We start from the raw sequence: 22,481 nt of genomic DNA on the forward strand, positions 1-22,481 counted from the left end.
TTCCTTTCATCTCCCTTTCCACTGTTCTTCTCCAAGTTTCCTTTGGGCGGCCTCGTTTTCTTCGGCCGTCTGGAGTCCATCGTAGGGCGACTCTGGAGAGGTCTGCTGTCTGCTGGCGGAGCACATGTCCAGTTTTTTCATAATCTTTCATTTTCTTATGGAATTGGATCAATCCAGTGTTGAAATTGTACTGTAAACTTGTAAATAGCTTGCATCCAGTAGTATTTAGAAGCATGTGAGCTTTGTGATGCTGAAAAAGTTTTTGATTGATGTCTTAACTTCTGTCAATGAAGATACTGTGCTCGGTTCATTGGTAGTAACTGGAGTGAGCTGCTCCTGGCTGTAGGTACAGTCTTCAACAATGTGGTACTGTGGTCAGTTGGTGATAGGCATAATCAGTCAATGTCTGATGGCTTTTTTGTAGAACCTGATGATCGTCATCAGTCTCGGCAGGTACTGTGTCGCCTTACTGGACATGAGGTGAGATGTGTGATTATGCAGGAATGTATTTTGTCATGTTCTTATTGTCCTTTAGAATAAGATAGCAGGGAAGTAACTCTTTTTATGTAGAAGTGTGCGCCTGTTTATGTGAATATGGGGTCATGGTTTAGTCTATAATTTATGTAAATCTTTGGAAAGGCGCTATGTAAATCATTATTATTTTTTATGATCTCCAAAAAGATGTTGACATCGCAGGCAATATGGGACCCCTGATAGGCACACACTATAGAGTTGCCGTGATATAGCCTTAGTTGCTGGCACGGGGTTAAAAACAAACAAACAACACACACTATAGAGTGAAAGAAAGCATAACGGGTGTTTTCTTCCAGTTATTGCAAAGAAATTCTCTAATCAAGGTGTATTCAGTTATATTACCATGCTGTGACTAAATCCTGCCAGTGCTGTTTGCCAGTTTGGTTTAATTTTTTTTTTTTTTTTGGTTGACAGGGTGTGATCTTTTCTATTAACTACCAACCAAAGCTACAGAGACTGTGCTCAGTATCTGATGACCGCAGCATTCGTGTGTGGCAAATACATTCTGCATCTTCGAATACTGAATGCATTCCATTGTCTTCTTTGGACTGGAATTATGTCCACATAGAACCATTGCTGACCTTATATGGACACTCTGCACGTGTCTGGGATGCTGTTCTTCTCTCAGAAAAAATTATCAGTGTTGGTGAGGTGAGCATCTTTTTAAAATGAAATGATGAAAATATACCTTCTGACCGTCATTTTGATATCTTCATGAACATTTTTATTATTCACTTTTGTTAAACACTTTTTAATCCACCCTTTTACTTCTGGTTTCTTTTACATTATAAAGAGATTAATTGTAATCTGCAGTAATACAAACAGAATACTAAATTACCAAAGAGAATAATAATAATAATAAATTTGCACAACTGATACTAGTCATGTACACCATTGGAAAGCATGATGAACAAAAAACTGTCCCGGCATGAAAAGCAGTACTCAGTCTGTGGAGCAAATACCAGATACAATCTCAAGCAAAACAGTATGATCAGCTGTGTCAAATGAAGCTGAATTGTCTAAGAGAAGGAAAATTTACAATTCATTAACAACTAAGGATGACATAATAAATATTTACTAAATAAAGATTTATAACGAGTTACTAAATACTAAATGATGGGTTTGTGTTAAATATGTAAATATTATGTCGTGTTTCTATTCTTTCTTTAGAAATAACAGTTCTAAGACAGAAATGTAATTTAAAACTTGCATTGGTTAAGTACATAGTTTGCAAAATGGAGCACTATAACCTAGTGGTTTGTGCATTTGACTGAGGAGTTAAAAGGCGATGGTTCTAAGTCTACTTAGGCTTGCTTTGTGACTGAAAATACTCTAGTCCACCCATAACCTGCCCTATGAAAATGGTAACTGATTTATCAAGGAAGGTAAAGACAGCAGAGAGAGCTTGAGCTCATTTTTTGCATGCCATATCCTAGATGCTGTGAACCACTTATGTTCATTACCCTTACAGCCTCTAGGCTATGAGATCATCCTTACTTTTTCATGACTGCAACAGTGATTATAAACTTCAATCTCTCTTTATAGCACGCATGATTTTAAATAATATAGAGGTAAACAGATAAACATCTACTAAGAGCTTAAATGTTCATAAATGTGCAGGATGCATGTTGTTTAGTTTGGAACTATCGTGGGGAAATCATGCAACAGTTCAGAGGTCACAAGGTGAGAACAGTTACATGTATTGTAATTTCTCTTTTCATGTGCTCAATGGTAGGAAAGATCGCTATTTTACAAAAAATAGAGTGTGTGCCACTTGACTTCTTAAAAAGAAATGTGTATATTCATTAAACTAGCTGTAGATATTGCTTGATCATGTACAATTTTCACACATCTTTTCAAGAACATACTTTTAAAATTAATTTTACTTTCAAGAAAGAAATAATGGTTCAGTAGTTTTTGTTGTTGCTATTCACTCATTTGAATGTCAGAAATACAATAGAACATACAGATGATTTTACAAATCTTTACTTTAAAATTTGTGTGATATGCTCCTTTTACTTATGACAAAAAGAAGACAAGTTTTAATATTAAATATCTCTAGAATTTTCTTAAATGAAGGGTCGCAGTATATGGAGTGTAGCAGCTAGTGAAGATGAATCGTTTGTGGTAAGTCAGATTTCTTTTGTTCTGTCGCTGTCTAAGAAAGGCTGCAAGTTGCATAACGATATGTGAGTGAGAAAAATTGAAGAAAATGGATAGATATTGCTAACATAATGCATGATGCTTAGTTTTTTGTTTTCTAAAATAATGAAAGAGAGCTGTTTGAGAGAATGAGCAAACTAAAATGGTTTCTTAACTTTTTGCTCTAAATTACGGCTTGCATACAACAGCAACAATAAAATGGAAACATCAGAAGATTTACAGTGCTGTTTTGTTCTTTGTATTGCAGGTAACAGGTGGAGGAGATGCAAGTTTACGCCAGTGGCACCTGAAAGATGCAGCTGCTGTTGAACTTTCGCATGTCGTGCTTCCTATCCCTGATGATATCAAGGTGAGCACTGTTCTGTATCTCATTTTGGAAGATAAATATTATGGTCAATCCAGCATCAACAGCACGTAGTAGTGGCATCACCATATTAGAGCTGTTTGAACTGGGTGAAACCCCTTTTCCATTTGGAGATATGTGCCCAAGTATGGATTCTGCTTTCCAATACAAGGTTGGGGAAAACTGCCCTAAAAATAATATTATTATTCTTAAATTTCCACAAATATCAATGAAGTACTATCATTGTGTGCAGAGTGAAGTTAATGTCATGGAAACTAGGTGGATGGTCATAGACTGCTAAAGTATCATTTAAGTGATCCTCTTAGACTTGGGTGATAGACTTTGATTTTACTGTGGTGACTAATCTTTTAATACTTCTACAGATATCAGAGGACTTTATTAGGACACTGACATTATGGAACTTTGACACTGTGGTGCTTGCTACAAATCAAGGGTAGGATATATTTTTTGTATTATACACACTCCTCTATATGCATAGATATACATTCTTTTGTGTGGATCTTAGATGTGGAGTCTGTGTTGATAACAACATCATTGAGAGAGTCCTCTTGTGTGCTATGAAACGTTTTTCGAAGGTGACTAATGGAATGATTTAAAATGAATATCAATAGCTACTACTATTTTACTGTGCCAGTCTAAGTTTGAATTCTCTTGAGAATTTCTTGATATTGATATTGGCCACCCTCTGGCATTCCAAACAAATCTAAAAATATAAAACATAAGCTAATACATTCCCCAAATTGGTGCAAATATTTCTGCCAGATCTGGTGGGGTATGGAGAAAATGGCATGTAAGTAATCTGAAATGATCCATACTCAAACAGCAACACAACAATACTCATACACACCCACGCTCTGCTTTATTTATTAGACTACCTACATAAGCTACAGAGACAGACTATGATGATAAGCTGTATCTTTATTTTTATCCTGCAAGAATTCTTGTTAGTACTTAGGCCAATCATTTGATAGACATCCTTTACTTGTATTTTCTGACTATAGAAATCTGAATAAGTATTGATCTGATAAAAATGCCTTTGATGTGCCTTGTGTTAGAAGTAGTGGCATGAAACTGATTTTTACTTGTCAGAAGTCTGCAGGAAAAGGGGTTCTAATTCAGAGAATGGTTCTTTTGATACACCATCTTTGACACAGTCATCACTGCAATCTTCTGAACTGAATTTTTATCAATTTCAGGATATTGCTGGCTCACAATATTAGTGATGGTTCCTGGAAAAAGCTTTGGCATGATACAGATTTCTCATCATATGTCACTTTAGCTTTTTCTCCATCTAGAACTTTCCTTGCCATTGGTAATGTAACTGGTCTTGTCGCAGTTTTCAAAAGACATGAAGGCAAGTTTGTTTCTTTGCAACACTCGGAGTTTTATTGTTTTCATGCAAGAGCACATAAAACTGTATTACACAGATTCCAAAAAAGGCAACCTAAACCATGTCTGAAATTACCATGGAGTGATGGAAATTAAGACAACGTGGTATGATACATCTCCCATCAAACATCCTAAGACAGATAATTTGAGTTTTAAATTTCTGTCACACAGTGATGTATTAAGGTAGTGGAATCACAATAGATTACAAATAGTTTCAGAATAGGTGACTGCAGGGGTAAAAGGCATCTTTTTGTACAAAATCTATAAAAATTCATTACTGCAGACATTTGAAATTTGTCAGTTTTAGAATGTTGCTTGGTATCAATGATGGTACTTGAAAAATGAATTTTCATAACGGATCTTTTTCATTATGTCCAAGTAACTCAATCTATCCAACAGAACTTTGTGAAAATTTTGAAAAGACTTATATAGGTTGGATGTTTTTTACCATGTAGCTGCAGGTCTGAGCATTTTGCTCCAAGGCATGATCCAGCCACATAAGGGAAAGGTTTGTGGTTTGACTTGGGTGGATGAGCGTCATTTTGTCACAACAGGACTCCATGGTCACTGTGTAAGTTATTTCTAATGTTTAAAATCTTGAAATTGTAGATTTACATTAAATGGCAGATCTAGTATTAAAGCTTTCTTCTTTTTTTAATTTCCTATCTCAAGTATTTCTCCTAAAACAATCCACTTGATGTTACTAACCCATTCTTTCTCTTCTTTTAGATCTCTTGATAGTCTGCCAATATCCCTCTGTAGATTACTTTTTTACCTAACTGCTTGTTGTTACCCTGACCTTCCTACTGTCTCTATGCCTTCACTGTCTTTAGGACTTGGTTCTCATTGTTGCCCATATTTCCATTCCCTCATGTACTGTCCATGTTCTGCGTGTTCAAGCGCTGATTGCACACTCTTATATGGGCATGATTCTGCATTCTATAAATTACAGGTTTTATATTATTATTATCATCATGATCATCATCACCTCCATCTTGGTTTATACAAATAGTTTCACAAATAAGTGAATATGTGCATTGTCATGTATATGCCTGATGAGTATTTTGGACATCTTTTAGTGTTTGTGTAAATGTGTGATCAAATATATTCTTGCTTCAGTAGTTAAAAAAATATAGTTTAAGATTCCCATCGTTTATTGGAGGTACAAGCCTATATTGTGTCATTGGCATTCCATTAAAAACATTCCGGCTAATTGCTAAATTTTAGGTTATGACAAGAGTTGATCTTGATGTGGAAGAAAACAAGGCTATCAGTCTGGAGCCAATGACACAGCTAGAGCTACCAGAGAGCCAGCATCGCTGGGTTACTGCAGGCTGCCTTTTGTCTTCTTTGCTGGTCTGTGGTGATAGATGTGGCTCCATATACAAGTATGGTCTCTCATTATCAGCAGATGTGAGTTCTCAAAATTTATTGTTGCTTGTTAAAACAGTTGTTTTTATAATTTGCAAACTAGTTTAATAAGTTATATTTTTATTTTGGTTTGTAGTGGATATCAATATATTTTTGTTATGTGTAATGAATTATTAGCAGAAAATGCAAAATGTTGCTGATATTATTTCTCATTATTAGTGCACAGAAAGTGTATAACCAGTGTGATTTTATAAACATCTGCTTGCACTATATGTGATATTTTTGGCATTATTCCAGGAGACACACATGTGCAGGCCTACACAAATCTTCAAAAAAATTCATGGCAGTGCTGGGGTCACATGCATCTGTTACCATGACAGCACCATCTTTACTGCAGGCAGAGATGGGCAATACAGACAATGGACCATAAAGAAGGGTGACCTTGAGCTACTCAATACCTCTAGGGTAATAGTTTAATTTTGTTGGCTTATTCATTCATGAGACATTAAAAAATTGTGTGAGTTATGACAGACTTTTAAATCTGATCTATAAGGTATAATTCATGTACATCTGCACTACCAAAACAAATTTCCATGTCTGTCTATATAGTTTGTTGTAAAAGTTACTGAGTCCTTCTATTATTGAATTTAGCATAAGAGTACACAGAATGATAATTAGTTTCACACCAAGGTGTCATGCTTGGATGTGTTTCGATTTACAAGTTGCAAATGTGATAGAACACATTTTTAAATGATCTTGCACAGTTGTTATAATCAGTAAGCAGTACCATAGTAGCAGTAATAACAATGATAAGCATGTAGAATAATATGCAGAAACTTGCTTTGTCAGAGATTCTACTGAGGTTGCTAGAAAATATGAGAAAAGATATAAAGACACATTTCTCTATGCTTCTAAAGACTGTTTTAGTAGTTGTGATGTTTTTGACAGGTATTCAAGGGGTTTGACTGGATTGACAGACTGGTCTTTCAGGAAAACGAATTTCAAGTCATGGGATTTTACTCAGTGAGTTTCAGCATACAGAGTGAAAACTTGAAACTCATGGTTAAGCTTGAAACATAAAATGTCAACAGACTAGCTAAGACAATTGAACTATTAGGGTAAAATCCTGTCAACTTTAGGTAGGAACAAGAGGGTATTTTTGTATAAGTGGCATATGGTTGGTCTTGAATATTTAAAAAAGTATTGTTAAAGATTTAACTGCTACATTTTTTAAACAAGATTTAGAAGTTTTATTGAAAGAAAATCTTTTAATGAAACCTTTCAGTAAAATGCAATTTTTTGTAAAGTTTTCAAAGAGGTTCATATTTTTAAAATAAAGGAGAATAGTAACTTATTTTGTTTGATCATCAGTCCAAGTTCATAGTGTGGAGTGTAACCAAGGGAGAGCAACTGTTAGAAGTAGAATGTGGTGGTGGTCATCGTGCATGGGACTGTGTGTATCAAGGTTGCATCTGCCATTTCCTTTTCCTCAAAGCACAGCAGGTTACCCTGGTTACCTCTAATCAGAAAAACAGACAGGTGATCATCAAGGTATATTGCTGTTTCATCATTACAGTAACACTGTTATGACAGGTCATCATCAAGGTATGATGCATTTTATTGTAGCAGAATTATTTTAAATGTCCATATACTTTTACGAGCTGTTCACATTATATCTCATCTAATGCTGATTACAATTTTGAGGATATTGAGTAGTTTTGTATCTACAGCTGCAATCTGAAATTTCCTGGTGTAGGTTTTTTATTTTTCTTGTTGTAGCCTTCCCTGCATGGACAAAAAGTGTGGGCCATGAAGCACTTGTATACACGTGAATGCTTTCCAGGTTAGGCCCTTATACTTTTACTGTAACTTCTTTTAGTCTTAAATATCTGCAAACAACTCTTTCTTACTTTGTTATTTTATCCTTAGATTTACTGCAAAAAAAAGATAAAGACAAATTCTTCTTAGAAATGTTGCATTTGAAAAAATTCCCTTTTATTTTAATTAGTTATTGTTATCTCTTATCAGTGTGTTGCTTGAACACTGTACTTTTGCACAAACTGCATGGTATATTGCCATACCTAAAAGTTGTCCAAATGATCCAGTCATTTGTAATGCCTGCTGGAAGGGTCACAGCTTTGCATCATCGTTTTGGCTATTATTATCATAAATGTTACATTATTTATCAGTAAACATCTAGCTTCATTATACTATTACCAGCATTATCAATATTACTGGATTTTTAAAATTAATTCTGTTTTTTCCCTGTTTCCTTCCTTTTCCTCTCATATTTGTAACAAATAAAAATAGGATTTTTTCATTGTTAATTTTTTTGTTTTCTTAGGTAGACCAGTTCATGTGGTATGTATGGCAAGTGAAGATACAACAGTCAGCATTGGAACACTTTGGGGTATCCTTTGGTCGCCTTTGGTCGGAATGATAAGAAATAATTTTCTAGGGGTTTGGTTGAAATTTTTAAAAATGCAGCCATTAGTGCTACAGCAGTGAACAAACAAAACTTCTTTGTTACCGTGTTCGTGAACAAAAGGCGCTGAATATGACAGGTAGTGTTACAGTCTTAGTTTTACTTTTTGACTCATGGTTTTATGTTATACTTGTTTATTTAACTGCCTTTTGCCTACTGTTTACCAAGATTATCACCATCTATTGACTGCCTCCTTATTAAAATATACTTTCAGCAGAGGATTTTTTGGTCAAGGTCATAAGCCCTTTTATCTACTGTGAAGATTGCTACATAAAAAGATTTTCACTGCTGTCCAGTACAATAATCAATTTCACTATAAGTTCATCAAATATGAGTGATTTAAGTAACAAAAAGTTTTCTTAGCCTTTGAACAGCTGAAAATGGAAGCTTGCACTGGTTGCCACAGCACACCATTCATAGTCATCTATCAAGTGTTCGAGCTTTAGCTGTTGTGGATGAGACTATGTATCCAGTACCTTATATCTACAAAACAACTAAGAAACATGGACAGAAACAATGCATGAGTCAAGGAAATCATCAAGGTTGTACTTCTTGGACTGAACAGTGTAGTGGAGATATCTTGGCTATATCACAAGACACTGGGACTTTATCACTGAATGAGGCTTATGACAAATTGTCAAGTGCCCTGGGAGAAGATAGGAGCTGTACAGCAAATCAAGAAAATACTAAAGAATGGCTTCATTCACAGACAAAGATTGTGTTTTCTGGTGGTGGGCGTGCTCAGATTCAAGCTTGGAGAGTTCTTCTTGAACCCAACACAAGGGCATACTTAAAGCAAGGAGAACTGAGCGGTGCACAGGACTGTAAATTGTTCAGATCTTCAGCACAACTAACTCAAGATCAAAAACCAATAATTCCTCCAATACTGCATGCTGGAAGTTCTGCAGTACAGAGCTCTGTGCAATCAAGTTACAAACATCTTGGAAGTTGTTTCCTCGGAGAAGCACGGCACAAACGATCTGCAAAGCCATGGAAGACTCGTTACTTGAAGCTAGACCCAGAAACGCGCATCATGGACCTAGCTGCAATAGCAACACAGAGTGTGGACTCCAGATTACCTGCTGGCACATACCTGCTGGCTGCTGCAGGCTCTGATGGTGTTCTTAGGTCAGTTTTACTTATTATCTGGTATTAAGTAATCTTACTTGGGGAAGGGGGATGTGGAAAATACAGCCACATCCGAGAAAAAGTCAATGGGATTAGTAAAAATCTTGGATCATGTGACAGATGATGATGATGAAGGCCAAGGGGTTGTGCACCTGCATGTGAATGTGTGCAAATACAGAAGTATGCATGTTTTACTAACATCTGACTGTCAATATGTATTTTGCAGGTTGTTCCTGTTTGAAGAAAAGAGTTGTCTTTTCTTTCTTCTCTGTCAGTCCTCATACCACAGTGGCTGTCTTCTCAAAGTTTACATGCATTTACTTCCTGATGATAACTACAGCAGACCTGTTTTACTGTCCGCTGCCACAGATGGAAAGATAGCATTATGGGACCTGCAGCCGGTGTGTGTCTGGCTCCTGCAACATTTCTTCCAGGAGCCAGAAACTATCTCTGAAGATAGCAGTGATGATGAAGACAGCCATACTTGCCAAGAAAGCAAGAACAGAGAAAGTTATGCAGGTCATGGTTGCAGCAATCACAAAATTCAGACAGCCACGGACAAAGAGACTGGCTGTCAGACAGACTCTGATCAAAGAAAGTTAAGGAGCAACATTTCTGAGGGAAGTAATATAAATAATCAGACTTTCTTCTATCGTAACTTTGCTGATAGTACAGACACAGCCAAATATGATTCTGAGGATGCTGAAGAGGAGGAGAATGAAGAAGAGTTGTCTAGTGGTGGGTTGGTAACTGAAGAGAATGCAAATGATTTGAGCAAGACCAAGGCTCAAGACTTGACTGAAAGTCAGCAAACCTCACTTCAAGGGTTCCTCCTAGTAAATTCTGCTTGTGAATGGATCCCAAATAAAGAAGTCAAAAGTCACCAGTCTGGAATCAACAGTCTTCACATGAAATCTTTTGGAGGTAAAGTTTAGGGATGCTATAAAGTTACATGTAACCCAGCAATTTTGATGCTGCTTGATTAAAATGTTTTCTTTCCCATGTCATTATATCACTGACTTTGTCTCCTTCTTTCCCATCTCTTCAATGACACTTCTGCTGGCCACATAATTGAAATGTAAATGATGCTGCTCAGAGCGACAAGTTCTCCTTGCAAGTGGAGGAGATGACAATTCACTGACGGTCCATTATCTGAGATTTGAGACACCCTGCACTTCTGACATGGAACACCAGCTGTTCCAGGTGGAATCTACAGTTGCTAGGAGTGATGCCCATGCTGGTCAGATCACAGGTTGTGTAACTATTTGTGTAACAGCATATGTATCTGTAAGTGCATACAATCAAGCCTATTTTTGTCAACATTTCCTCTCACCAAAAAACTGATTTCTCCAAACATTACTTTTCTTGCAAAGCTGCTTAACTCACCTTTTGCCCTTGTGACACTTGAACTATGTCATTGCCCATATAATTGCACCCAAATGTAATGACAAAATTCAACGCATTACACATACAGTTTCTAATTTGTTGTTATGTTGTCATCTGTCCATAATATTCTGATTGTTTTGTCACCATTTTCTTACCCAGGTGTCTGGATTTTGTCAGAGAGACTTGTGTTAACAGCTTCTTTAGACCAGCGTGTCAGTCTCTGGCATTTGACTGAAAAGGAAAATATTTTAAAGGTAAATAAAAAACTGTTTCTTCTTTGTATTCTACTGATAATGTGACCAAATGGAAAAATCACCCTCTGGCTTCCTCTGTTCCATTCTTAATTGGTCAGGGATGACCAATGAATCGCTAAAGCTCGATGAGGGACCTGGTGCTTCAAACGTTAACCAGTTGATGAAGTGCCTTCTTGTTCCTTTGCGATCAGTGCTTCCACAACATACACACTCAGCTGCTACCCATCACATTATACACACTCCAATCCCTACACTTGGACTATTTTGATGTGCCAGTGCCTTCCATGTCTAAGACACGCTCGGCGTTTTACACATTTACCTTATTAGTTTGGCCTGTCGCAGAAGGCATCGATCATATCTGTTCATATCTTCATAAGCTTGCAGGAATGCAAGGCTGACATTACAGCACAGACAATTTCTGCTGGATAAAAATTGTCATGAGGACAGCATACACTGACCTACTTTTATATGCAGATTCTCTGGTTGAGCATGTAAGGTTTTAAGCTGTAGCTACTAGCATAGCCTTTCATAGAAATGTAGCCCTTAAAGACATTCAGGCTGTAGGTTGGCAGTCCAACTCTACATTCACCAAGTTCTGTGTGAGAGTCCTTGCAGTTTGTTCTTATTCTCTGGACTCGCTTATGTCTCAGCATGTCCTATTCTTCAGCCTGGCTGGAATTGAGGTACATCTTATTTTGTTTTTGTTACTTGTGTGTATGCAACCATTCCCTCCATCTGTTATTTATTCTCCATATGATCATGCAAAATGGTAGAATGCAAAGAAGAAACACCATTTTCGATAGTAAATTCCTTTCTTTGAGTACTTAATTAAGTACCATGACAACTAGTTTCCTCCTGCCTCCCCTTTGTAGGTCCCTTTCTTAGTTTCAGCAAGATAACTAGAGAGGTGTACTCACTAGCCAGGCAGGATGGAATGGTGGTGGAATGTGAGTTGGTGGATTTTGTGTTCTCTTTGTTCATCACTGATCAATCAGAAGTGGACAGCTGGAATTACGGTAACTAGAGGGTGATATCTTCATACAGTCATGTCATTCACAGAAAGAAGTTTTACTACCAAAAGTGTTATATCTTCTCTCAGTCTGTTGCTTCATAATCCTTATGGAAACCTTTTTTGAAACAAAATCATAGTAATCAAGCAATCATTGCAGCGCACATTTAGTGCAGATTCTGTGACATTTGTCTTTATTCATATGGACATGGTGTTTCAGATTGCCATGAAAGACAGTCAGTTTGTTGATATTGCTGACCTGTCCAACATTGATGTGTGGCAGCACGGGTGAGAAATTTTCTTGTGCACTTTGTGGTTGTACTTAAGCTGAGTCAGAACTAAGGATGTGTCTTACAAAACAGTTCTTTTAATGCTTGAAGTTTGTGACACTCATGTCAGTCATATGTGATGGAATATGTGCATGGAATAAATTGTGCATATGCATTGATATAAGGAATTTTTTTTTGTGATGCAAGAAGCTTAGTATTGATGCTGACATACTGCAGCAATTACATGGAATAGGTGCTAGATCCATTTAGAAACTGTGTATATCAGAGCCATTCTGAACTCAGAATCCAGGATTCTCATCGTCTTGGAGATAATGTTTTGTGGCATGATGTTAGACTGCTTCAGAACTTGCGACTATTAGCTTATAATGAACTAAACCAGTAATTTGAAAATATTTTCTACACATAATGCTCATCTTGAGTGCTTTTTTATATTATAATTATTATTACATTATTATATTATAACATTTTTCATATGTTGGTATTTTAATTAACAAGATTTTCAGTCTCAAAATACTTCATTGAGTAGTTTGGTACATTCGTAGATTTCACCTTAAAAATCAACCTAATAAAAATAAGTTGTTGCTGTGTTTATGAAAATGATATGTCTGTGCTTAAATAGAAAAGCAAGTACAGACTTTTGTCATTATGCATTGCAGGAACATTGTCCATGTGGGAGTGTGTGGAGAAGGCATTGCTCTTCTAACTCTACAGCTGTGATAAGCTAATGATACAAAACGTCTATACCCCGGCCCTTTTTCATCCAACAGAGGACAGAAATCTGTTAGCTGCTTCATCTCCCATGCCACCCTCTTTTAACCCCAAACAAAGCTTTTAACTGAAGATTTTAATCATTTAGAACTGATGCGATGTTTAAAGATTCATTTTAAAGATCTGATTTAGCTGTCTCATCAGAAGCATTCATTTCAGAGATGGAATACAAGTACTTGTGAATGTTAAGGAATCTGTTTTTATTGTGATCTGTTATAAGACACCTGTATAAGAAACTGAAACAGTGATGAAATATTCTGTAACTTAACAGTGTAAAGGTAGGGACACATAGTTTAAACTAAGACTGGTTGCTGTGCAATCCCATAATAATGCAACAGTGGTAATGCTTATTTACCGTCGGTGGTTTTTAGTGTGTTGTTGAAGATCATCATGTGTACTATTGTATTAAAGGGTGTGCAGCACTGAGTCTTACACAGTTTCTTGTACAATATTTCATAATAACAGTATATTTAAACAAAAATCTTAAGGTTAATTTTAGCCTGTTCAGTTCTATTATTTTTCTCTTAATTAAGAAACATGAGCATGCAAAATTTCTAGTCAATCAGATAGTTTTACACATGTTTCTAGTTCAAATTTGCATGAGGCATAGTGACCACAAGCAAAAAAGCTTACTAGGTTAAAAAGCTTTCTTATGTTTTACTTGGTAAACCTAGCAGCCACTTCAATCAACATAAACAGCCTTCAGTGTAAAGGAATAAATAATTTTTGTTCTTAGCAGTTTATCTGTGAATCTTTCTGCGCACACTTTTATGCTATCTTTGGTTGATTCTGCCAAGATATTTTGTTTTAACATTGATGAATAGACCTTTTCACTGCTGAACAAACAAGGGAGGAGGTGAGGTGATGGACCAGAAGTGTAGAGCACTGCTTGAGATATCTTATTTAGTAAAAGTAGAAATAAAACATGCATTATTTACAGCTTTACTCTAAGAACATGATGCTAATTCCCTTATGCGTATTTATAATAATGTGGGAAACAGAGAAAATATTATTTTACAGAGATCCCTATAGCTTTACAAATGTCAATGAATTCTTGCGATCAAATGAATTTTACATGATACTTTGCATTCAAACACATTTAATTTTAATTAAGAACAAACTGTTGTACCTTCCACTTAGAGAACTTAATTTACTTATTCTGTAGTACATCATGAGCATTTCAAAAGGGTGAGGTAATGGAACTTGACAAGTACAAGAGATAAGATCATTGTTTCATCATTTCTTGAAAAGTGACTATTCCGCTCTGTGGGCCTCGTCGGCCAAACAAGAAATACCCTCCAACTGTACCAAAAGCTCCTCCCACCACGACCATGGCAAACGCTAGTCCACCTAGTGCTCCTGTCACAAAACAAAATGATTTGATTGTTAGTCTGGTGACCTCAATACAGTTACATAAAAACAAGTGAACATAAAATGTATAGCTTGAATTCAGCATGATCTCCATGCTAGAAGCAGACAATACCATCCAGCATGAAAATCCTGTAGCTGTTTGCCACACACAAATTAACAGCTTTCTGCTTCATGATCTATGCTAATTACTTCTGAACTTAATACAATAAACTAAGGATAAACAGATCATCCACCTCCAGAATATCCAGAGCTCTGTGAGCTGCTAATCGCAGAGCCGGTAATGGGTGCATTTAACAAGTCGCAGCCCAGGCAGGTTCCATTTGAAAAAAATAAGCGGCCCGTGTTGTTGAGTGGTCTCATGGACTGGGGACATAAAACTAATTTTTATTAAAGCAGTCATCTCCAAAAATTAGACGAAATATTAATTAAGTCTAATTAATGCATGTGGGGAAAAAAGAAATCGAAGAAATTTCTAGAAAGGGAAACAGGAGGGCAAAGAGGGAGGGACATTTAGACAAATGACAGTCAATTACAAATAATGAGTAAACACATAGTTGTAGATGTAGACATAATAATCACAAACATAGTTACTTATGCTACAGAAGTTGAAACAAATCTGAATAGGGCAACGGCACACATTGAACCTTTAAAAATTTCATCAATCATACTTTTATCATCCAGAATGATTGTTTCTTTCATTATGAGATATTAGTTCCTCTATTCTGACCAAGTATTCATCCTTTTCAAAATGCAAAATAAGAGTATGAGATACAGTATCAGATTCCATCACCAAGAAATAAAAATATGGTCAAAGCTTCATTTCCCATAATACAAACAACTTACGGTCACTGTCACACCATTGACGACAGAAATCTCAAAGTTGTTTGCCGTGGAGGGAGAGGTGAGCAAGGAGAGAGCATTGTTCAGGGAGTTGAACACTGTTGGTGAGTTGATGTCCTGAGCTGTGGGAGGCGTGTCCAGCAAGTCAAAGGTCACCGTGATGTTTTGGCCACCAGTGTACACCTGTACATAACGACTTAGTTTAAGTAGGGATTTTTTTGAAACATCAAAGATAATTAAAGTGTGTGTGCAAGGACTACATTATAAAAACTCTTACTGACAGTTTATCAATTAGCTGAATTTGTTGTTATTGAGCCTACAGAGATTTGTGTCAAGCATTGTTTGTAGATACTGGAGTACCTCGATGTCGGCAATTTGTAGCTGGGACACACCCAGGAAGAGGGAGACCGCACTCCGGAGGGCCGCTTTGAAGTTTTCAATGTTGTAGGTCACGGCTGACTTGTACCCCCCTGCAAACAAACTGCATAGGTCGACATCCACACACAGGCACAAATAGACCCTTAGGGGCCCAGACACCGAGAGGGAAGGTTAAAATAAAGCTGCAGTAATTAGACTATGTATGAGTTTTATGAAATGTACACAGAATCATCAAGTATTTGACAAAAGTTAATGCCTTTTCAAGTTTTGTTGTATAGGGCCATTTGGTCCTCCTGGTTGGTGTATCCATGGTGGGTGTAGGCGTCTGTGGTTGTGATAACAGGCCTGCATAATCATTTCAGTAATTTGTTTTCTTTTAAAACACTTTTTAAGTTGTTTGAACGTCAGAAAAGTGACTCTGCCATGATATTTCAAATTTGACAATTCAGTTTGTGGAATGGAAAGTATGAAGCTTGATACACAAGTCTAACAGATGATTAACTATTTTGAAAACACCTCTGTTTACCACTGATATTTTGGGCAGCTTAGATGAGTTTATATTTACTTAATTCAAAGAGAGAAAAATATATAGTTGCTTGCAACTCACCATCAACATTGAAACGTACGTTTATTCTCTGAGCTCCATGGAAACAAGCGCTGACATCAAGTTTGGATATGAGTGGCCGGTCCAGGTCAAAGGAGAAGCCATTGAACTGTGAGGTGGGCTGAGAGTCGTCCTAGTGTGAGACAAATGTAGGAGCGTGTGAGTGGTGTGCATAATGCTACCTTAAGGGGACCGAATACTAGCTCTATCACGAACTTGTATAACTAGCAGACGATTTTTTTCCAGTTTACCAAAACGAGGCAGTTGTGTACAAAGCTTCCGGTTTAGTCACATTCTTTGTTCACGGCGAAAACAAAAATAAATGACTGGTTCAATATTTCATTGAAACAAAAGGTGTGTAGATGGGGCAGTCGGTTTGGTATAGAGAATATAATGAACTTACTTGTTCCTCCCACTGTGTGAAGAGGATGGGAATTTGATATGAGGTGTCCAGTCCTAATGATGGCAACTCCCAGTTTTGGTAGTCAGTCTGTGTTCATACAAACAGACTTTGTGGTTAATGTGCCTTGAGAGACAACAGATTGCTTGCTCACATTTCACCACACACACATCACCCATCTACCCACCCATGCACGCGCACATACTCCAACTTCATCATTTGGCAGAGTCTGGCACAAGGGGTTGTGGCATTTGATGTCAAATTTCAGCATCGAAGAGAGTCATGTTCGAGTCCTCGAAAATCCGTACATGAGCTAAATGACCAAATAGAAGCTTTCTATCACGTGACAGTGGACCTCCGTCAAGGGTACTCCCCTACACCCTTGTCACCTTTACCTGCCTCCTCCAGACTCACGGCGCTGTACAATCCATTCAAGAAAAGTCTGTAATATGACAGGAGTTTACAGGTTGCTGCACAAATTATTACAAAAAACCTGGCAACGTACAGTGGCAAAGCACCATTCCTGTCTGATGATGTGTCCATTGTCTGGATTGACGCTCCCTCCGATCCAGGTGTCACAATTGATGCCTCGGTGGGTCTTCTGCAAGTAGACATCAGGAAACAGAATGAACACGAGAGTGTCAGAGGGTCACTCGCGAGTGATAGACGCATGTTGTAGGCATGTCAGACAAATCCGTCAAGATCATTCCGAGGATAATAATTATATGGCATGTGAGGAAGACCACTGACCACGCCTCCATATGAGTATGAAATAGTGCCGTTGAGGAGGAAGAACTCGGTGGGCGTCTGCTGCCTCACGGAACCACTGGACCCAGACACGTAGGAAAACTTGAAACTCCCATCGGTGATGTTCTTCATCTGACACACTCCAGTGGCGGTGTTGATGATGTAGGCAATACCTTATGGAACAATGTGATGTGAAAACAAAACTGAATCGTCCACGGCAGCTCAAGCAATCAAGAATTCAACTTCCATTCTATATCTACCTGTGGCATCGGTCTGTCTGTCGGGCTGTTAAGAGGGTATCAAAATTAAGTAATAAATGTGTCGCACTAACAACTAAAAGATAATCAATCACTCAAACAATCAATCAAACAATCAGTCGAAGAACTGTTTGGCGAGAACTGACCCGAGTTGAAGTCGTTGATTTCGGTGACATCCAAGACGCCCTGTAGTGTGCCCGCGTTGTCGGGGGACTGATAACGGTAAACGTTCAACTTATTGTCCTGGTCATAGTGCTCCTACAACAGTAAGACACGAATAATAACATGGTGATCATAAATCAGTTAGACATGGACGATTTTCCACAATCCTCAAGCACCAGTAATACACGAGTCACGTCACACTGTCCTCCTACGCCGTCAGCCAGAACAAAATTACGTGACACGTGATATCTTCATCATCAGAAAAGTCGGAATAACGGTATTCATGGAATCATGTCACACCTCCAGCAGCTTCACTGCTCGTTCATTCGAGACGAAAAAATGTCACGCTCTGCTAGACCACAGTCACCAAGAAAAGAAGTCACAGTGTTAGAACCCCATTAGACACGATACACAGTCCCGTCACCCACCACCACACAACCCACCTCAACCGTCTTCACTGACTCGTCGGAAAATGTTATCTTCTCGCCGGTGATGGAGAACACTTTAGGCAGCTTGGGGAATGGAACTTGCTTTACTCGGTTCTGACAGTAGTCGCCACTCTGCAGCTACCATGGCAACGGGCATAAAAAATGACAGATGTCCAGTAGTATCAGTGAAGAAATAATTCATATACATTACGAAGAAAACACCTATATTTAAATACACAAAACATTGGAGACAACTATTCATAGGATGAAAACAAGATTTTACATGTATAACATCAGTGACTTCTCGAGTTCTTACATTTTACTTCTTACTTCACTACATTGTGAAATGCCATCTCACTTGTAAGTCCATCGGATTGATGGCGTCCCTGAAGTGGAAGAAATCGTAGATGTGGTTAAAACTGCGAACATTGTTGCCATCGTTGATCTTCCCCACCACCACGGCACGGACGGGCACTGACCTTTTGCCGATGGCCGTGTCCCATGCGGACTTGTCTGGAGAAGAAACCATTTTAATCGCAGCAAACACCTTGTCAAAGACATCACACTTCAAGTTATGTAGCTAATGTATCGAACAATCGAGTGAAAAACAGAATCAGGAAAACAATATTAGTTGTAAGATCTTTGTCAATATTTTTTGTTTAAATTGAAATATTACATAACGAAAATACTTTTGTAAGATCCATGTGCTCAGTTAACTTTGTGAACTTCCATTATCACCCACTGTCAGCAATTTGTAGCCTTGTCGTTCAAAGACAATGTATTTTGTGGAGGTAAGTCTTTGTAATCGTCTACACACCCGAAAAGTACCACGTGACGTTCACCGTTGCGTCCAGGACAGGCATGTACTGGCAAGAGTGCCACTTCTCCACCCGGATTCCGCGTACCACGTCGGTACCCAGGTACCTCTCCGTACCCTGCTCAAAGTGCAGCGCACCCGCCGCGGAGAAGATGTGATTCTCGCTGCCTTTCGTCTTCACCCCGAAAAGAAATCTGTTGTCGTCGCTGGTGATGTTCGTTACCATGCAGCCGCCTGGAGTTGAAGTAAACGAAATGTGAAATTAAGATCTAAATGTTGCACAAAGATATTATTAGACATTGTTGTTAGACTTTAACTCTTCAAATTATTGCTTACCTGGGTATCAGAATTAAAGGTCAATGCCCGGACTCAAAGTGCTAACATGTTAGATGCTACTTTTATTATTTAAAGAGTTAAAGTGGTAAAGTCTCTATGGCAGATGCTGTATGGACAATGAAAATAAGTTATCCTAAGTCAAGGCATGCCAATACGAAGCCTAACCCTCCCTTTCAGCAGTCATTAACTCCTTTTAAAAGATACCCATTCCTTCAAGGCAGCTGCTGGGGGAACTGGAAGAGTTTTCTAGTCATAAGTGCGAGTAGATACAAGACACAATATTGAAAACTGTGCTTTTTGCCTTTGACAATTCTTCAAGCAAGAAACTAGAAAAACATATTGTAACAGTGAGGAAGATAACAGCAAAGGAAGGACATCTAAGACGATATTAACAGGCTAGGCGGAGAGGAAAGGTCTCTTACCATTTATTCTGTCAAAGTTGAGCAGCTCGTTGTTGCCGTAGTCGTAGTAGAGGTCACCTTTAGCACCGTTGCCCATCTGTGTCAGGCGCCCCATGTTGGAGGGATAATCAAAATACTCGTGCACCAGGTACGTCAGGTTCAGGTCCACCATGTTGCACTGCACAAACGCTTCAAACTGCGCAGGTAGGTCTGGATGCGGTGGCTCTGCACAAAGACCAAACCATTCATCAGCCTTCTTCAAAACTCAGATGTACATTGTGAAAGGTTAGAGCAGTGTACCAACGTCCTCAAATATTGTGCGCATGCGAAGTGCACACTTCCGGAGGTCAAAGCTGAGACCTGGGACAGAGGGTGCCAGCTACTAAGACAGGAAAGGGAAGAATGACTTACGATTCGGTGAAGCCGTTTCATTGTTACAGACTCCACTTATCCAGCCAGCTTCAGTGGATCCTAGAAGTGTCCACAACACCAGGACACAGCGCCACCGACTGTCGCTGCCCATGACTTCCGGCTGCTCGTCCCTCCGGACTCGTGGACACTGAACACAGTGTAAATGCTTGCTGCCAGACTGGGACAAGCGTGGTGTGTTTAAGAGAAAGATGGGAAGATAGAAATATAGAACAAAATATTATTGTTTCAGTGACATGTAAATGTAAAAAGAAGTGTAGAAATAGTCTACATACAACGCCATAAGCATGTAACAGCAAATTATGGCATAAACACAATATGTTGCCTTACAAGCAGAATAATCAGAAAGAACCAGACAGACACACGAAAGACAGCCAGAGAGACAGACAGACAGGAAGAGACAGAGGAAAACTAATTTCACTAAACTGCAGTCTAGAGGTGATTTATTAAGGAGGTCAAGTATGCGGCCATATACAAGGTGGAAAAACTTCGCTGCTAAATGATAGCAAATCAATCTATAAACAGATAAACCGTGTTGCATGTCAGCCAGGATGAAGGCAGAAATAAGTTAGATACATAATCAGGTGACTAACCTTCACAGTCGGACTCAGTCACGACTCACAACTCACGAGTAAAGGACTGGAACATAAGTACTGTGGTGTTAATGTTTCACAAGACATATCTTTGATATCAAGTGTTGTACATGAAAAAATATCTAGAGAGGCCGCTGATTAAAGTGGTATAATCATTAGACATGAGCTACATGAATATTAAAGATATAATTGTGATGTAGAGGAGTGAGAACAGGCTTAGTTACTCCAAGAATCCCTCTTGTTGGCATGTGTGTTTGTGTTTGGTATGTCCGCATACCAGTGTGTGTGTGTTTTCCTATTTATACCATCTTGTCTGCCACATTACAGATATAACAATGATAGCCTAACATCTAAATTCTTTTGTCATGAAAATAAAAAAAAAATGTTCGAAACCTAAAGCATTGAGCATTTGTTTTTTAATTTATTAAAACGAGTGTCCCCATTCATCCCCACTGAGCTAAATGCACAACACACTCATTATTCTCGGAAAAGCATGATAGTAGGACAATCTCACAACTATTCTGTCATTATATACTGTCACCAATAAAAATGACAACTGAGCAGCTGAAACATGTACAAACTCAGGACATCTTTCGCGATCAACTTGCCTCCAAAACACACCCACCAACCTACATCACTTGATTCTACTGGCCAGTTCACATTCATACAATTTAAATTAACAGAATGGGACACCCAGTGCCCTGCACCCGATGTTGTGCCTTTGGAATATCCAAACAAATGAGTGTATATTTGCAGGAAAACTTATTTTCCTATAATATTTGCCTCCTTTCAATATCATATCTGTGTATACAGTACGGGTGTTGAATGATTTAAGAGAAAACACTCACCATTATCTCACACTAAAACTCCAGGATCACTTTCTTGTCAGCTTTACACACCTTGTAGGAGGTCAACAAGACTATTTGCGCTTTGATGAACTCTTCGTGTGATACTGGACATCAGCTAACAGGGCATGAGTTCCTTTCCCTGTCTCTCAACTGTGAGGAAAGTGTATTGGGGTGGGGGAGAAGGGAGGTGCTTGGATCTTTCAATCGAAAAGACTCACCTTTATCTTGTACTTAAACTCCAAAGATCGCTTGTTGTCAGCTCTTGAACGCCAGGTACAAGGTGAGTATACAAGGAGTTACAGTATGTCGTGGCTGTGTTGAAATCTTCATGTGATGCTCTATATCAGCATCAAACGAACAGCAACCACCTCGTGTATGTGACCTGGCAAACCTTGATTCAGTCCTGGCAATTATCTCACAGGGCGGGTGGCGGGTGGCGGGTGGCGAGGGGGTGGGGACTGTAAGGGCTGGTGACAACTGGAGTAGTGTGTATCAGTCATGTCATGAACAGTTTCTCGATGGTCACACAAAGCCTTTTCATCCGATATTGCTTCAGCTACACATACATCTCATATCGACACGAATGAGGGTGGTAGGTTTTTTTCAGTGAAAGTTTCAATCCATGTGTACCCGGTTTGATGAGTTCACAAGCTTCATTCACTCAAGATACAATGTTCAGTCATCTAGACAAGGACAAATGCACCACCTCAAACATTCCTTCTGTCTTGC

The 22,481-nt window shown here is 38.4% G+C and overlaps 2 protein-coding genes across 8 annotated transcripts in view; one reads left to right on the forward strand and one right to left on the reverse strand.

The window, feature by feature from the left end:
- The window catches only part of LOC112564006 (WD repeat-containing protein 6-like), a 17,133-nt gene extending 3,566 nt beyond the window's left edge, over positions 1 to 13,567 (forward strand). For 3 of the 4 annotated variants that reach the window (XM_025238515.1, XM_025238516.1, XM_025238514.1), the window contains exons 7-26: positions 294 to 480; positions 949 to 1,185; positions 2,155 to 2,217; positions 2,614 to 2,661; positions 2,945 to 3,046; positions 3,424 to 3,494; positions 4,258 to 4,415; positions 4,906 to 5,021; positions 5,678 to 5,863; positions 6,119 to 6,286; positions 6,770 to 6,844; positions 7,193 to 7,372; positions 7,601 to 7,664; positions 8,166 to 8,231; positions 8,681 to 9,434; positions 9,661 to 10,358; positions 10,531 to 10,686; positions 10,980 to 11,074; positions 12,304 to 12,371; positions 13,030 to 13,567. In XM_025238515.1, coding sequence (XP_025094300.1) covers positions 294 to 480; positions 949 to 1,185; positions 2,155 to 2,217; positions 2,614 to 2,661; positions 2,945 to 3,046; positions 3,424 to 3,494; positions 4,258 to 4,415; positions 4,906 to 5,021; positions 5,678 to 5,863; positions 6,119 to 6,286; positions 6,770 to 6,844; positions 7,193 to 7,372; positions 7,601 to 7,664; positions 8,166 to 8,231; positions 8,681 to 9,434; positions 9,661 to 10,358; positions 10,531 to 10,686; positions 10,980 to 11,074; positions 12,304 to 12,371; positions 13,030 to 13,090 — 3,553 coding nt within the window. In that variant the 3' untranslated portion in view covers positions 13,091 to 13,567. The remainder of the gene's footprint in view (positions 1 to 293; positions 481 to 948; positions 1,186 to 2,154; positions 2,218 to 2,613; positions 2,662 to 2,944; positions 3,047 to 3,423; positions 3,495 to 4,257; positions 4,416 to 4,905; positions 5,022 to 5,677; positions 5,864 to 6,118; positions 6,287 to 6,769; positions 6,845 to 7,192; positions 7,373 to 7,600; positions 7,665 to 8,165; positions 8,232 to 8,680; positions 9,435 to 9,660; positions 10,359 to 10,530; positions 10,687 to 10,979; positions 11,075 to 12,303; positions 12,372 to 13,029) is intronic. The other variant, XM_025238517.1, reaches the window with a different exon arrangement.
- Positions 13,361 to 22,146, reverse strand: LOC112564008. 4 transcript variants are annotated; one of them, XM_025238522.1, is made up of 16 exons: positions 21,971 to 22,146; positions 20,905 to 20,950; positions 20,294 to 20,441; positions 19,904 to 20,107; positions 19,146 to 19,379; positions 18,687 to 18,841; positions 18,344 to 18,466; positions 17,885 to 17,996; positions 17,485 to 17,654; positions 17,240 to 17,335; positions 16,738 to 16,824; positions 16,338 to 16,467; positions 15,713 to 15,822; positions 15,356 to 15,535; positions 14,746 to 14,875; positions 13,361 to 14,500 (listed from the first exon to the last, which is right to left on the reverse strand). In XM_025238522.1, the coding sequence occupies exons 3-16, from the start codon at positions 20,403 to 20,405 to the stop codon at positions 14,367 to 14,369; spliced, it is 1,977 nt and encodes a 658-aa protein (XP_025094307.1). In that variant the 5' UTR covers positions 20,406 to 20,441; positions 20,905 to 20,950; positions 21,971 to 22,146; the 3' UTR covers positions 13,361 to 14,366. The 4 variants fall into 4 exon arrangements, with proteins under 4 accessions (XP_025094307.1, XP_025094304.1, XP_025094306.1 ...); XM_025238519.1 differs by having other exon boundaries at positions 20,294 to 20,471; XM_025238521.1 differs by lacking the exon at positions 21,971 to 22,146 and adding an exon at positions 21,753 to 21,917.
- Positions 22,147 to 22,481: the final 335 nt, after the last annotated feature.

The sequence above is a fragment of the Pomacea canaliculata genome, linkage group LG5 (assembly GCF_003073045.1).
Source record: "Pomacea canaliculata isolate SZHN2017 linkage group LG5, ASM307304v1, whole genome shotgun sequence".
Lineage (NCBI taxonomy): Eukaryota > Metazoa > Mollusca > Gastropoda > Architaenioglossa > Ampullariidae > Pomacea > Pomacea canaliculata.

What these genes read in the sequence shown, in the direction of transcription:
- LOC112564008 (XM_025238522.1), bottom strand. Translation starts at nt 20,405, where the DNA reads ATGGGCAGCGACAGTCGGTGGCGCTGTGTCCTGGTGTTGTGGACACTT. An exon ending in AGTCAGTGAAGACGGTTGAG is followed by an intron (nt 17,997 to 18,343) that starts GTGGGTTGTGTG and finishes TTACTGTTGTAG; the next exon opens with GAGCACTATGACCAGGACAA. An exon ending in CATACTCATATGGAGGCGTG is followed by an intron (nt 17,336 to 17,484) that starts GTCAGTGGTCTT and finishes GTCTACTTGCAG; the next exon opens with AAGACCCACCGAGGCATCAA.